Source organism: Alligator mississippiensis, chromosome 10 (assembly GCF_030867095.1).
Source record: "Alligator mississippiensis isolate rAllMis1 chromosome 10, rAllMis1, whole genome shotgun sequence".
Taxonomy (NCBI): Eukaryota; Metazoa; Chordata; order Crocodylia; family Alligatoridae; genus Alligator; species Alligator mississippiensis.
Genome location: NC_081833.1, coordinates 38,958,322 through 38,975,211, shown reverse-complemented (window position 1 = coordinate 38,975,211; position 16,890 = coordinate 38,958,322). Strand labels below are relative to the sequence as shown.

Genomic DNA, 16,890 nt, shown 5'->3' with positions numbered 1-16,890 from the left:
GAGAAAATACAACCACCTGCTAAGTCTAAACCCAGCTATTAATAACAGTTATGAGTCAACCATGTTATAATTATGGTTTCTGTATGCCAATGAATGGTGTTTCCACCCTGGTTGACAGCAAGGCTAGGAAAACAGGGGCATCAGTAGTTACTAAGCACAGGAGTTATGATACAGCCTCTGAATTAGAACTTCCTAGACCTGAAATGCTGGAGGCTGACAGTGAGAGAAGCATAGTGGAAAAAACCCTGGTCATACGCAGTTCACTCTCCCTTTCAGCATCCATTTTTTACCTTTGTTTGACACAGGATGCTGGGCTAGGTGGACCTATGGTCTGACCCAGTAAATGGCAATTCTTATATTCTTATTAAATGGTCTGTGCTCAAACAGCCCTCCATATTGAGGAACACTGTTAGAACAAAACCACCCCCTCACTTGTTCAAACAGGGCACTTCTACACGTTCATTAATGCACTTTTGCTAATGTGCATTAAATTTAGTACCTCCATCGTGAAGTACTTGAAAAAAGTGCATTAGCTTATTTTAATGTGCATTAGCGAAAGCGCATGGATTTTTGTGATGCTTTAACGCACATTAATATAAGCTAATGTACATTAAAGTGCACATGTAGATGCACCCACAGGGTATTATCTTGGAGCAACCTACCCTGATGGACCTACCTATTTAGCCTACGTTGCTGCCTTGAACAGAGCAGGGATGCAGTGCAGTGTAAATGTAGCAAGGTCCACAAAATAAAATAGTGTCCAAATTGAACAGACAAAGCTCATCTGTTCTGTCATGAGGCACCCACCATAGTTCCCACAAGACAGACAGGACCCAAGCCATGGCTGCTTAACACGACAACAGGAAGCCATGATATACCACAGACAGGCCATGGCCGTGTTTCCCAGCACAGGCCTATCTTGGTAGCTCAGTTTCCCAGGCTTCTGCAAGAGTCCAGGGACTCCAGGTGGGCTCAGAATTAGCTGCGATGCTCTCAGCACAGACCCGGATGGGGAGTGGAGAAAAGCCAGTGAGCTACTGGAAGTTGCCAACCTGAAGAACTGCCAAGTGCTCCTGCCCTCTTCTCCATCCCTTGGCAGGTAGTCAGCCAGCACACCAGGCTAACATGAACTCAGTTTAGACACAGGTGCACAAAGATCTTCACTTGGTACCTGGGTTATGAGTCCTTATCTCACTGCCCTGAATCTTAGAACTATGCTACCCCACTGTAGGCCCTGTTAGGGGCAAGTGCAACAGTGTAAACTAAGGGCACCATCACACAGTTAGTTCTGCCTGGCTCTGAAAGCTGTTTGGAAATTTGATGCAGATAGAGGTTCTTCAAAGAAAATGGGGCAGAAGAACAAATTTGGTCCATTTCAGCTGGTTAGGGTCTCAACCCAGGAACACAAAAGCTTGATATTGAAAGCTGCAAACCACCTGAAGACCCCTTCCCCCTGCCCAGGGCTCTTAGGTGGCTCCCCTAAGCCCTAGAATAAAAGAGCATTCCGTGTTTCTTGTGTTATTGGTGGTGCTTATTCAACCAGGCAGCAGGAGAGGGCACCCACTGCTAACAAGCAGCACAAGAATAGAGGAGGAATTTCTTCAGTTGTTCACGGATAGAGACTAGGGACAGCTTTCTGCCAGCAACTTGGATTCACCAAAGCTTTTGTAGTTAAAGTGGCCTGAACCACCTGTCTTTCTCTACCCTTCTGTTCTCATGCAGGTCAGTGGAGGGGCTACGGTACTGCTATAAGAGTGCAAGCCCTGCAGACATCTCTCCCATGCCCCTTAAGCCAGGGTCCTGATCTGGTTGCAGTGCAGAAGTTGTCTGAGCAGTACCTGAGGTCAGACTACAGCACAATAGATTGTAAGCTGCTACAGACCCAGCTTCCTCACCAGGGAGCCATGGGCTGCCTAGCTCTAACCAGAAGCATTGCTTCAATCCAAAGCAGCTGTGATCATCAGCTGCACCACCTCCCTGCAGCTGATTATCACAGCTGAAGGCATCCATCCTGCCCCTTCTCCTCCTCAGACTGCATGGCACTTCTCCTCTGCCACTACAATGGCCAATGTCACCCAGCCTTACCTCTCCATCTCAGCAGACTGTAACCTGGGCCCTGAGGTGACACAATGCCTGGGAGAAATAGGTGATCAGCATAGAAACCACTGACTGCAGGACACCAACTGTGATGCCAAAGGAGAAAACCATCTGAGGAGCTTGTGAAGATGCAGAAATGACAGCCTCTACCAAGAGCATCTGCCTGACAACATAAGGCCCATGGGCTGGATCCAGCCCACAGATCCATTTTATGTGGCTTGCAGAGCCAGGGGTCTTCCATGGCATTTTGGCAGTGGGGCATTTCAGTGGAAAGTAACAGTGGTGGTGATACTGCAGGGGTGAGCAGTGACTGTGGAAGCGATGGTGCAAGCCAAACTGGAAGCAGGTCACACTCAGAGCTTAATTCCATTCAAGTAGCACCCTGATTAAAAATGTTGTCAACCCCTGCCCTAGAGTGTCCCACAGCAAAGTCCCATGGCAATATTACAGTACCTCTGCCTTGCTCACCAAATGGAGACAGTGACATGTCTTTCCATCTCTGATATGCCAGAAGCCTGCCCCAAAGACCTGACAACAGCAGTCCCCCAGGTGTTGTTTCAAGACTTGATCTTATAAGTCCTGTTGCCTAACAATGAGGACAACTCACACAATTTTTAGCCATTTGCAGCTACAGCAAGGCTGGTGGCAGGAAGCACATCATACCCTGGCTCTGCACTTTCCATAGGCTCTGACTCTACAACTTCAAGAGAATTTCCAGCTCCCTTAGTGGTTAGGGCCAGACCTTGTTGTGATGTGGTCAGGGTGCTATTGTGCTATTGTGTTCTAATGAGATCCGGCATGGCACTTGTCTGGGTAGAAACACCCTTCCTATCCTGGGACACTCTGTTCCTCCAAAGTCCTCCAAGACAGCATCATTGATCTAAGGCACAAACCAAGAAATAGCTGGAGCATGACTATGGGCAGCAGGAGGCAGGACAGCTACAGAGTTAGGTCTGAACAACACCCCAAATGTAGGAGTACTTGAGTATGTGCTCATCAGATCATCACTGGAGTCTGGCACAAGCCCTGCCTAAGGCGTCTGCTTTCCTAAATGAGAGAAGGGAATCCAAAAGAAGTGTCCACACACAACTGGACCTTAGAGGGACAGAAGGAAGCTCCACCTCAGTTTGAAATGCATCCTCCAGAGTCTGCTCCCAGACCCTGCAGCAAGAGGTTTTTTGAGTTGAGTCTAGAGAGAGACAGTGCTGCAGATGAAGGGAACCCAATCTACTTTTGCCAGTTCGGCTCTGTAGGGCACAGCTTGTTAGTCCATTTTCAATGGTTTGGGGGTTTTTTTCCTCTGCAGAAGAAAATCTCCTTGAACCTCTGCCCAGATGCAGTGTGGAAAGCTGTGAGGGGCCTGGCTCTCCTCTGTATCAAAGTAGAGCATAAAAGCTGCAACCCTGGCTGGGGTCCCATTGTGCCAGGCGCTGTACAGACACCTAGAGAGAGCCCCTGTCCCAAAGAGCTAGCAATCCGTATAAGCAAGTCAGAGCAGGTGCAGACAGAAAGGTTACACATGATTGCCTCCCTGCCAGGTCTGCAGCAGGCCTGGCCAATTAACACCCCCCCCACCCCTCCACCGGGGAAGCCCAGATGCACAGCTGTAGATAGCAGCCCCCATTCCATGCTGGAGCCAGATAGAAACAAACAAAAGGCAGCCATGTTGACTTTCGCTGCAGCAGGGAACCACAGCCAAACACCACACTCGCCTATTGGAGAAGGGATAAATTGCACATTGGGGGAGAATATTTATTATTAAGCTTCTGAAAGGGCTTTAAGAAAAGTAAAATTAGATGGGAAGCTATAAAGAAGACTGTTCCTTTAAGGGTTAGGAACACACAGTACCAATTCCAGCTTTGTAAGACTCGTGAAATATGGTGCTGCACCAGGGATCTTAGCTAAATCAATGGTTTTGCTGGCTCTGCCTGTCACAATACAGGCACTGTCTGCAGGTAACGTAGACTAATGGGTCTGTGTGCCTCCTCGGCACCAGCCCACTCTCCTTAGGAATCCCCTCACAGACTTTTTGGACTAATACAGCAATTCTTGATAGATGGTGAGACATCAAGCCTCCTAGCACATCAAGGGCTGGCTCGGGAACAGGTAGATGAGTGAAAGCAGCTTACAGTAATGGGAGGAGGAAGGGAAGGCAAGAGAGGAGACCCTGCAACATTCCCAATCTCAAGGCAGGAGTTCAGTGGAAACCACAGCTTCACCCTTCAATGCCAGAGCCTCTGAGGGTGGCTATTAGGTCCTATTAGGACACCAAGGAATGTCCATCCCCATACAAATCAGTTTGCTTCCCCCAAGCCAGCAAGGCAACTTCTTCCAAATAAAGATCTTGTTTGCACATCCACCCCAGCCAGGAATGAGGAGAGCCACATCCTCCCCCACCCCTACTATCCACCACACCCCATTCTGAAGCAGTCACAGAATAAGGGAGTCCACCTCCTTCTCCAGAACACTGTCCAGGGGGTACCTATGTTCCTACTGCTTCACAGATGGTGACCACACCTCTGATAGGAGCATGCTATTAGCATAGGAACACTGGCACACTACAGATCTACCTATAAATGTAATTTAGGTTGGAGAGTCAATGATGGCCAAACAGTGCCAGCCCCACCCCTCCTTTGTGGGTCACAGCTTGCAGAAACCAGCATGGCCTAACTAAGTTAGCCTCCCACCCAGGCTCAGGCAAACCTTTGACCCTTTTCCCCACTCCCTGAAGCTGGCAAATTCTCCTAGTGCAGACACAATTACACCAACAAAGAAGCATTTTGTATCCACGCAGTAACACCACTTCACATGAGTTAAACAAGCCATACCAGGGCAAGCACAGCTATACTAGCAAAACTGCCCATGCAAAGGGCTTCTGCTAAAATAGCTCTGTCAATCAGGGTCCACATTTCTGAATGTCCAGGTTAGGCTGGCAGAAGGCTGTAGGGAACACCTCAGTATTGGACTTCTCAGGCCAGAAGTCCTTTGGTTAGGTCATCTAGCCTATGTCCAGTGCCAATGCCAGAGCATAACTCTGCTTAGCAAGGAAGCAGCATCTTCCATCCTACCTAGAACACAGGACATGCTGGTGCTGTCGTATCTACTCTGCATGGCAGAAGATTGAGCACTGGCTTGCTCTGGTCTGTGGAAGTGGGAAACAGGCTATAGAAACCTGCCCCAGCTCTGTATGAGGCACTAACGAGACCTTATCTGGGTCACAGTGCACAATTCTGATCACCAAGCATCCAAGAAAGATGAGCCCAGATTAGAATAGGTATATAAAGGGACTCTTTGGTGGACCAGAGGATAGGGAAGTCAGTCTCATAAAACAGACTAAAGGAGCTTGGTTTGTTCTGTCTCGCAAAATGAAGGCCGGGAAGGGATGGAATTGTTCTCGGTAAATACACTGGGGGAGGGAAATGCAAAGGAAGGAAAAGAATGATTTAATCTAAAAGATACTACTAAAACAAAAACAAATGGTCTAAAACAGCCATGAATAAATTTGGGCTTAGAATTAGAAGGCTTCTAGCCATCAGCTCAGCAAGGTTCTGGAACCACCTTCTTATATGGGCAGAGGCAAACAACCTAACCTAGTTTAAGAGGCAAGTTGGTAAATTTTCCTAATGGGAATATAGTGTGGTGCCTGCAACAGCAGGGGACTGGAACCAACAGCCCAGAAGGTCCCTTCCAAGTTCCAGCCCTGTGTAACAGTTTGGCCCCATCTGTGCATGCAGGACCAGTCCTTGTTAGAGCCCATCAGGGAAGACACTATAGTGTGTCCTAATGAGATCCCCAGGCACAGTAGCCTTGGCTGTGTAGAGGGGCCCTTTATTAATGAGTGACTACCTGGGCTGCAACTGTAGCAAAGCATAACCTATTCTCTTCTAATCTCCAGAGCTCAGAATGGAAAAGAAAACAAAAGGCAGTCAGGCAGCCCAGGAAGGCTGGGAACAAGCAAGCAAAAATAGACAGTGCCTATTTCCGGCAGCATGGCTGACAGGGATCAGCACCTTCTGCCATCCCCTCTCTCTCTCAGTTATACTGCAGCCAGCCGGGTACTCAAGAGCTCACGTGGACAACACCTTTTCCCCGATTATAGGTGAGGCTTCCCTTATCCCCAGCTTTGGCTCTAACAAATGGAAGAATGGCCTCACAAGGTCCCCTTCTTACAATCCCAGTGTAAAAAGCCCCTACAACCCCAGCTCCCAAGATAACACCCCGTGGAGACCTTTACTGCAGAGTCCTGTAGTACCAGGAGGGTTAGAGCCAAATGCTTTGCAAACTCTGTCCCTCTACCACTGTGGGGAGTTCTGGGTGAACTCGGTCCCCCAGCCCATTTGAGGCTAAGTACAGACCTTTTTCTTTACCTATGCCACCCTATCCCAAGTTTGGTTCCTAAATGTGCAGCCCCTCCAATGCAGGGACCCTGACAAGGTAATGTGGACTTGGTGTGCAAGGAAGTGCACAGACAGTTACTAGCAGCAGCTGCAGGGAAAGGCAGAATAGAAAAAGGACCCATCAGGACCCCAGTCCCCACCGGCAGCGACTATGGATCACTGTCACTCTACAGAGCTGCATCCTGCCTAAGAAGCCCAGATGCAGTGTGTGGTGCTGACCTCCACACACATCCCAACAGACAGGGCTTGGGAGAGACAGCTGGTCCTGTGGGGGAGGAGGAAGCTGCCTGCGTCACATATCGGCAGCCTCTCAAGCTGAGCACTGGTCCCCTCGTTTATTCCTTGAGCCTCTCTGGCACCAGGGAAATTACTGAACCAGGTGGGGTAGATATGCCAAGAAAGCTGCTTCCAGCTGACAGGATACAAGGAAACTGGCTTGTCCATGAGAAGTAACCCACCTAAATCCAATTTAACAGGGCACTTTCCATTTCCAAGTATTATATAAATATGAAATAACTAATTAAATGGAAGAGATTAGAGAGCAAGGAAAGAAAAAGTGAATTAGTGGAGGCTCTTAATAGCTAGATGTCCCATCTCATCCCCTTCCATATAGCATTCAATAAACAAGAACTTCTCCCCACATTGTTATGCTGTTCCATAAAGCCAAAGGGCATAATCCCACCCCAGCCCTCACCCCTGGACCAGCTCTGGTTGAAGTCAGCAGCTTGAGACTTGCCCCACAACTCCAATCAAAGCAGTCTCATGCCCAAAGTAACTGTGCCACTGCACTAGTGGCATGAAACAAGGAGCCTTTTTTGGGATAGAAACAGGGAAACCCACCAGACTCCAGCTTGTAAACTTGGCCATCCATACGACAACCAGAGTGGCTCCCTGGGAAATGCATGCAAATTCCACCCGCGTATTTTACCTGTTAATAATTCTATTTTATGTCCCAGAACCTTCATTCTGCTCTGTATCCTCTCCAGAATGGGTGCCAATGGCAAGAGAGAAAGAAAAGCTCTTGAAAAAAGACAAGCAGGATAAATCCACTGGGGAGAGATGGGCACAGTCCTCAGAGGCAGGCTCAGTTCCAAGCAAGCTTGGCTCAGGAATGAGACAGAGAGCTGGGCTGGAGTGGGAAGAGCAGCATGTTGTGTGTGTGTGTGTATGTGTGTGCGCGTGTGTGGAGCATGAGTGTTCAATGCAGATAGGTAGGAGCTTCATGCGCTTTCAGGAGAGAACCCCCCCCAAATCTTACATTGCACAAATAAGCCACCCACCCTGCCCCCGCCCGGGAGCCTGGCAGGGCGAGGCTGGGTGAATCGGGGCACAGATGGGCTGCAGGTGCCCAGACAACACAGCAGCCCTCACGGCTGCTCAGACAAAAGAGCAACCCCCCTGCTCGCCACCTGTCATATCTGCAAAGCGGGAGGGGGTTGCTGTCGGGCACGCAGCACCAGGCCCCCGGGGAAGCGGGGCAGCCCCCAAGCCCCAGGGCTACCCGACCCCGCATGCAGGCCATGGGGGGCGAGGGCAGGGGAGCGGACCTAGGTTTTGCCTTGCTACAGAAAACGAACCAGGGCCCAGCCGGGATCAGGTCACCGCCCTCCCTTCCAGTCTCCTGGGGCTGGTGCAGGCAGCATCGGGGGGTCCCCGTGGGGGGCGGCTGCGGCGGGAGCCCGGCACCGCCCGCTAGCGCTGGGGGGCGGGGGCCGTGCTCGACTCACCGGATCAGTGCCACGCCGGGGGGGCTCGGGCTCCCTCCGCTCCTCGAGCTGCGCCGCCGCCGCCTCCTCCGCAGCTGCTCCGTCCCCAGCGGCAGCAGTGCCCCAGCCCGCCCCCAGCGGAGGAGCAGCACCTCGGCCCGCGCCTTCCCCGGGCGCGGCTGGGCTGGGCTGGGCTGGGCTGGCGCGGGGAGGGGGCGGCGGAGCCGCGGTGCGAGGCGATCCACGTGGGGGCTATTGTCTGGCTCGGGGCTGAGGCTGCGGCTGCGGCTGGCGGCCAGGGGGAGGCTGCGCTGGCTGCGTTTAACGGGAGATGCACCAGCACACTGCGGCAGGCTGGCGGCAGAGCCGGGCCCGAGAGGGAATGGCGGGGTTGGGGCTGTCGTCGGCCCCCAGCGGGGGCACAGCCAGGCCCGCGGCTGAGCCCGACGCAGTGCGGGGCGTCCTGGTGCTGGGGTCTCCGCAGGGAGCAGGCGCCAGGCCAAGCTGGGGCACCGCCCGCCCGGGCCCGCGCAGGTGCTGGTCCCGGAGTCTGGCTTCTCGCTTCCCGCCGGGGGGCGCCGCGGGTGAGGGTCACAGCGCCCAGCCCCCCCCCCCCCCCCCCCGGTGCCACCGCGCTGGCTGCCTTGCTCCGAGCATTGTCCTGGGAGAGGCGCCCTGCAGGCCTGCTCGTTGGGCCCAGAGAAGCGGGGCCTAGGCCCACCGGGGAACTAGAAGCCTCCCCAAAGGAGGGAGGCCAGTAGAGGCCTGACAACTGATTGCCTGGGACAGCTAAAGAGAAAATGGGGACAGGAGCAGGTCACAGGTTTACAGGGAGTGCTCCAAGGGCACACAGAGCACGCCAGCCAGCCCCCCCAGCAATGCGGAGGAGCCTGTGGACACAGCCCAGTGAAACTGCCCAGGGACATGCACGGATCAGGGACACAGAAAGGCCCCACAGTTGCCCAGGTCCCCTCCTCTGGCTGCAGCCTCCCTCCTGTTGAGATAGCTTGGCCAGAGCTGAGAGGAGGTTGACCAGGAGATCCTGGAACCTGGTGGGGCCACAGATGGGGACTGCATAAAAGGAAAGGTGCAGGGAGAAGCGTGGCCACCTCAGGTGGAGCTTCCTGAGGAGGCAGCGGAGGGGCTGTAGCCTGGCGCATTCAAGGTAAGCGTGCGCCAGGGTTGTCCTCTGTTGTCAGAGCAGGTGTCAGGAGTGTCTGTGAAGCATGCCAGGTGCACACCCTTGGAGATGGCTCCACGTAGCAACCACCAGCCTAGGTCCCTGACCGTGCCATGTAGGATGGTGACACTCATGAAGTCTTATATGGCCCTACTATATTCTGCATGAGGAGTGGCTGGCAGAGGATGGTCATTGCTTCCCTGATGCTGACTCAGATATGGAAATGCCTCATTTCTTACTCACCGCTGTAAACTTGCCCTGGCTTCCCAGTATTGCCTGCTCCTTTTTTGATCTGTCTAGCTTGCCCTGAGATGAAGAGCAGACTCTTCTCAGCCTTTCTCTTCAGGCTCCTACAGACTTCTCAGATCCTTTTTCTCTCGTTCAGTCTCAGATGTGTCATGCCACTTCTCATCCCACAAGTAACCCTTTTTAGGAACACAATTTAACCCCCCCCTCCACACACACACCAACCGTCCTTTTTTTAGCTAACCAAAGTGTTAGGACTTTATTTTATTTTTAAGAAATGAATTTTTCACACATTGGGAAATAAGCTCAGCTTTTGATTTCTCTGAGCCTTCACTAACTTTCAAATGAGTCCAATTCCAAGCTTCAAACTTCATGCATGACAACACGTTCCATAGAGGAAATTTCTCCCAGGACTCATTAAAAACCATTCAACATTTTTTGAAAAGCCATCCTGCTGGTCCCTGCTGGTGTCCACTAGCCCTGGTTCAGCCCTGACCCTGCAAGGAGTGATATGCAGGTTGATCCTTTCATCTTACTGGGGCTCTGTGTTTCTATACACAGACCTTTGGTTGAGGTCAGCCCCTGTTCATCTAGCCCTTGCTCATCTAGCCTGAGCAGGGGCTAGGCTAGATGACCTCATGAGGTCCCTTCCAGCCCTACTTTCCTCTGATCCTATGATTTCTGCTGGCACAAAGGTCTTGATACACAAGACTAGCAGCCAGAATCCAGCAGTCAGCTATGACCAGTTGACTATTTTCAACAGGAATTTCCAGTATGGGTTAAAATATTTGTTTTTTTCGCAGTACACACCAGGCACACAAGTCATAGACAGACAGTGATTGATATGGGAGTTGCACATGTCTTATTTATTTGCTGGTACCTGTAAGCTGAGGTTTTACTGTAAAATGAATCGGGTGCACTTCCCCTGAGCACCCAAGAAGTTCTAGGCAAGAGACCTACACTATGGGAAGAGCCATATTACAGTTGAGACCTGCAAGTTCTGCCTTATGAGTATGTGTGGAATAGGGCTGCTGCAGTGATGCTTGCTGCATGTTGGCGGAGCATTCCCAGGATGGGCATCTGCACCTCTGATAAGACATAAAGCTCCCAAGGAGCTTTCCATGGAGCAGGTCTATCCCACTTCCATGGTGCTCTTGAGAGCACAGCAAAGAAGCATGCCTCACCCACTCCCTCTGCACAGGCCAATCCCAGAAGTGAGCCAGGGAAGCTGCCCTGAATTCACCCTGAACTGCCTCTGTCAGAGGCAGGGATCTTGGGAGTGGAAACAAGTTGGTAAGGGGCCGGTTTCTCGGCAGCACTGTCAGAAGTGCTACAGAAGCAACACAGACATACCCAGAGACAGACAACTAACTCTACTGACAGTAGGGCCAACATCTTCAACTCCCACTAGTGTCAATGGGAGCTCCAGGTCTGACACTGAAGCCAATGGCATACATAAAAATTCTTGAATGGCCCACAGAATAAAATTACATGGGTACAAGGAACTGAGATTCAGTTGCAATGGAAACCTTGGCTTCTAAATGTTCCTGCATGCTCAGTCTTGATTTAAAAAATGAAAGTGATAGAGAATTCAATCTATCCCATTCCCCCACATTGGTTCTTGCTCATAGGCAGTCCAAGGCTCTCCCTTAATGTTGCAGTAACATTTTTTTTGCATAGCTGGTATGACCATAAATGCAGGTGTTGACATGCACCCCCATGTCATGTGGTTGCAGTGAGCTGATACTTCGCTCAGTTACCCCTGAGCTCCTTTGTGTTCTGTGAACCAGCTTGTGATCCCCTGTACATGGGTGTAAGTCTGGAAGAACCATGCTGCCTGCACTGTTGCTATCCTGAATTTACACCTAGGGCAGCTGAGATGAAAGCAAGGCACCCTTGTCATAAGAAGCCCAGAACTCAAACCACAACCTTTTGCAGTTGTGTTAAAGAGTACTAAGACAAAAGCTGCAAGCTTCAGCCTGCTCTCTCTTTAGCAGGCCAGCAAAGTTGCTAAAATACCGATTTACTTCATAATGTCTTTAAATTACAAACATACGTCCCTGTGGTGGGGGAACCCGAAGGCTACAGAGTATATTAATTTACAACAGCAGCAACAGTTAATAGCTTTGTCTAGGACCTGCCATTATTCTCACCATCCAGCTCCACTGAATTGAAATAAATGGCTGATGAGACATGAAGTGTTGACACAAGCATTTATTTCCATACTTGGTGCCTCATCACTCATCTATTTTAATACTTTGTGTGTCAACGGCATGTTGACTGGCAGCCCCTTTTAATTTTAATTCAGTCTGAACAGAACAGATAATAGCTTGGTATCCGTAGTGGCATTAATCTTCACTTATGGGTGAGAACTCCTAAGAGAACATGGAAACATACACAATGTATTTAACCCTCAGATTTATACCTGGTCAAGTAGCTAGCACTCCTATGGCTTTAATCTCTATAGGCGCCTACACACATGTAGTCAGGCTGCTCTGATGCACTGTAATTGCGATTGAGTCTGCTGGAGTGTGGTAATTACTGTGCTCCAGCCGATTCCAGCATCACGTTTATCAGCATTCCCTCACTGAAAAATGGCCACGGAAGCACTTTAACTAAAACTAATTTGATGAGCTTTAGTTAAAGCAGCCCTGCTGCCGTTTTTTAGCATGGGGATGCTGATATACGTGACACTCCGGCATGAATGATGTGTGCCCCCAGAGGCTGGAGGTGGGGCACGATGACTGCCCACAGGTGGCTGCAATGTCAGCCGGGGGGGGGGGGAATGCTGACTGGCAGTCGGCAGCAATCAGTGACCACCCACAGATGCCAATGGCAGTTCTGGCAGTGAGGAGGTAGCAAGCCATGACCACCCACAGGCACCGCTGGCAGCAGCCAATCACTGGTGGTGCACCACCAATCTCAGGGGGTGCATGTACACTTGCTATGTGTCGCCAATGCACTCCAGACACCTTAAATAAAGCGGGTCTCCCCTCCACTCCCGGGACGTGTATAAATGCCGTATATTATGCATTCAGTCATCCCACGATTGCTGGGTAAAATATGAGTCTGAATTTCATGATGCTTCTCTGAGTCATGAGGGAAAGAAAAGGATACAATCTGCAGGAATCATTGGTTTTAGGTGAATTTTGATATAGGTAATGTGCCTGACTCGGGTCTCATTTACATAAGCATAAATCTGAATTAACTCCATTGATCTCCATAGGTTTACACTAGAATACATGAGATCAGAATTGGGCCCTTCATTTCTGCACCAACTCAAACCCCATTGAATAACAGCATAACAGCTTGTAGATGGATGTCTATTAAAAAGAACAGGCTGCGTGCCAGAAATAAATTACACTATTAATTAGATTTGGTAAAAGAACAAGATTTTTTGTTAAAATAAAGACATACAAGCAACACAATTTGAAGCAACACTTCTGAATGAGAACCTAGAGAAAGTACACCTATAGAAAAGGATAAATTTATTATGCCCTGAAGTTCTGGGTTTAAAGGAAAAGGTAAAGGGATTTTACCATATAGATTTGGTTTCATTGTTTTCCATTGTGCTTTTAATTCCCATTAACTTGGTAGTTTGCACACCATTTTCAAATCTGCTTTTAGTTCAGCCAGGCTAAAGTAACCAAATACAAGCTGGGTTCTTGGAGTGATATTTGGAAGGCTGGAGTTCAAAAATGAAGATTTCCAAGATCTAGCTAGGCTTGAGAAAGTACATCCCATTTCTCCCTGTGCAAGAATGAGTTTTAGATGCCCTAGAATATGGGTGTCAGACATAGAGCCCACGGGTCAAACCCAGCCAGTGGAACTATTCTATCTGGTCTGGTGGGCTACAGCAGAATTCAGGGGCCTTAGACCCACACTGGATGTGGCTGTCAGCAGCAGGGGAGTGAGTAAGGGCTGTGCTTACCCTGTGGTTGCTTGGTCTGCTCTGCCACCACTTGGCCCCATTGCAACCTCCCTACCTCTCTCTCCACTGCCACTTGGCCCCCAGATCCCCACCATCACTGTCACCTGGACCCAACACCTTTGCAGCTACTGGCTTGACAGATCCAGCCTGGGAGGAGCCTCACGGTCCAAATCCAGGCTAGGGCCTGGGGCACATTTGACACCTCTGCTCTAGAACTTTGAATTCCAAAGACAATGCTCCACTTCCCACTGAAAAGCTTTGGCTTCTGGAAGCTTGGTTTCCAAAATGCTTAATTTATAAAAACTGCCTCCTGGAAAGCTAATATTCCAGAAAGTAGACCACCAGAAACTTTTCATTCCAGAAATAAGACCATTCACTCTAAGTTAGACCCCTGCTACTGATGGCCTGAGCTTTAGAAGTCTGGACTCATCACAGGAAGTGCTGAACTCAAATTTTTACTCCACAGAGGTTTGGGTTCTAGGAACTACACACTTTGAAGTACCAACTTGTAGAGACCTAGGTCCAGAACAGTAAGAGTTTTGTGCCACAGCATAAGGTATTTTACATTAGATAGCTCTATTATCTACAGGAAGCCTCTTGCCAAAAAGATTAAATCAATGGCCGTTTTAATAATAGACCAAGCGCATCTTAACCAACAAGTTTTAAACAAGACTGAGAACAAAGCAGAGGTGTGCTTTGCCTGTCAAGATGTGGTGGGGAGGGTCTCAAACCAATCTGGAACCATATTTGCACGTTTCCAGTGGATGTGTGTCAATACTCCAGATGAATTGCAAAGCCTTAGAGAGGGTGACAGTCCGTATCAGAGTGAAGACTTTTGGACACCTCAGGACTGCTTTTGATTTCATCTTGACCTCAGTGGCCAGATTCTGAGCAACCTTTAAACCACTGTAAATCTGAAGTAAATCTGGAATTACTCTGGTATAGCTGATAGCAGAATCTGGACCATAGGCACCCACTAGCCAAAACGAGATGCAGCGCCATATCCTGGCCTCAGTAAACTCAGTGGAACTGTTTATTGTCTTTGGACTAATTAAACAAAATAAGGACTATATATAAAACTTGCAGGTTTTGACATTTAGGCATTTGCTGTAGGAGCACAGGGCCTGAATCTCTTCTCTCATCTCCCTTCCAGGACCACATTGGAGTGAATGCATCTGATCTTGTCTGAGTTTGGAAGCTAAACGGTTCTGGGTTTGGCCAGAATGTGAGACCACAGACACCTGTGCTGACTCACCAGTTTAACTACCTATTTGGCATACGCAAGATCAGAATTAGACCTACAAGCTTTGCTCTACCTCTGCTGAGCCACCTAGTCTGATGGCCTGTTGCTGATAGGAGTCAAATACAAATTCTTTGGGAGCCAGTGTAAACTACCTAGAAAGAACGTAATGATGTCTGGCATTTGGCCAACAACATAAAGTAAAAATTCCTCCTGGCACCACCTGACAATCAGTCCTATCTCAAAGCATGTGAATGGAATATTATCTGAGCTAGAGGTTTCTTTGCAGAATCAATTGATCAATCAAGGGATGTTTTTCCTTATTCCTCTGTCCTCCCCCTGAAAAGGTTCAATGCCAAAAAGTTGCTTTTCAGTCCTTTCCAATATTATATCTATTGCCCCCTGGGTTAGGAATAACACAGAGGAGAAGACAAAGCTGGCGGTATCCCAGATATGAGGTACAGTGAACAAGAAACCAGGGATCCCCTACATGTCTTTGCATGCAGGCTTATCAGGTCAGCCCCCCCCTCCCTGCCGCCCCAAATGATGCCTTCAAACTCCGCATCACCTGCTCCCCCTCTGGGACATGCTTGTCTAGCACAGCAAATAAACAGAACCTCTGGCTCTGCCCCCATTCTACCAAGGGCCTCACTGTGGAGCTCACCCAGGTTCTGAATGAATATTGCAAAGTCAAGCTCCCATACAATTTGGGCCTGTCATCAGCAGGACATTCCATCTGTCACTGGGTGGTTCTGGTTGCTCCCCCATTTCAGAGAAAGTCAGGTAGGAAGAGGAGGGGAAGGCAGCCAGATGACACTAAGTGAGTTAGGGCTTGGTCACAAGATCAAATGCACTCCATTGACTCAGCAGTGCAGGGAAGTCTGGGCTCCTTAGAGAATCGCAGTGTCACTTGCCAAAGCCAGCATTAAGCCTCTGTCCTGCTATGAGGTCAAATGCATTGGACTCAAGGGTGCACTTGGCAGGAATGAATGCCAGTGTTATTAACTTCCTCATCCCCAAAGTCCTCTCCAGTTGTGACTCCCATCTCCCTCTGCAAACAACACTGCAGCAACCGTCCCACATGCTGCAGGGATGCTATTTTAAGCAATTGTGCTTGGGAATGGGCCCCATAACTGTAAAATCCTGCTATAATCTGTTTTATAAGGAGACATCCAGGGCTACATCATTTACTAGGCCCCCAATGTGCATCAAGGGTCGCATCATTTACATTCTCTTCTCAATGCCAATAAATGCACACGGCTGCCGCAGTGAGTGCAGGATGTTTTTCACTGATGTAAAAGCAGCAGCAATCTCCATTTGTCCCAGGGTGTGAATAGCTCTTGGAGAGGTGTCTGTATCAGGCACTTGCTAGGGTGTTTAGGCATGCAAACTGTTAATTAGCTGAATACCAAGAAGAGTATGAGCTAAATTCAGACATTGTGCCAGCACATACAATGAAACTGAAATCCATGTAGAGGAATTCCCTCATGCCAGGCTTATATGTTGTGTCCTGGAAAGAGGGCATGCTTCATCCTGTATACAAGTAGTCTTAGAATGAACCTTGCTGTAAACAGCAGCAGTTTGCACTTATATCCAATTATCTCAAAAAGTGATTTAAAAACATCAGCTACAATCTCCCCCAGCACTCCTGCCAAGTGAAATCTATTAGCCTCTCTTTGTATATAGGGAAATCAAGGCACAGGAGATGGCTCCAAGATCACAGACTGGAAGCACAAATAGAATAGCATGAGCCTTACCCTTAGGATGATCCTACTTCCCTTATAACAGCTGCTGTTTTACAGCCTCCCTGTCAGGGTTCCTGTGGTGTGAGGGGCCAACAAGCAAGACAGAGAATCTGAAAGAGTAGGTAGAAATATTATCATGTAAATATATTCAAAATAGTGGAAAACCACTTTGACCTTTTCCCTACACCTGGCTTTCACTGTACTGGCCCGCTACTTCCCTTCCCCCCACTGCTCCTGCATCAGGCTGGGTCCACTCTTCTCCCTCCCCTCCCCCCTGTCACTGCGGTGCACCTGCTCCCCCCCGCCACTGCGTCGGCCCTGCAGGTGGTGACGATGGAAGGGGGGAGG

The 16,890-nt window shown here is 49.5% G+C and overlaps 1 protein-coding gene across 4 annotated transcripts in view; it reads right to left on the bottom strand.

Annotated features, from left to right (window-relative positions):
* NDRG4 (NDRG family member 4) overlaps nt 1-16,650 on the bottom strand; it is a 95,135-nt gene extending 78,485 nt beyond the window's left edge. Inside the window, exon 1 of one of the 4 annotated variants that reach the window (XM_019497254.2) lies at nt 16,555-16,650. Coding sequence is in view for 2 of the 4 variants with exons in the window: in XM_019497252.2 (XP_019352797.1) it covers nt 7,423-7,459 (37 nt within the window). In the remaining 2 variants the exon portion in view is untranslated. Of the gene's footprint in view, nt 1-7,422; nt 7,629-8,221; nt 8,650-16,554 lie in introns of those variants that run through there. The other 3 variants (XM_006271704.4, XM_019497252.2, XM_019497253.2) reach the window with 3 other exon arrangements.
* Between the last annotated feature and the right edge of the window lie 240 nt (nt 16,651-16,890).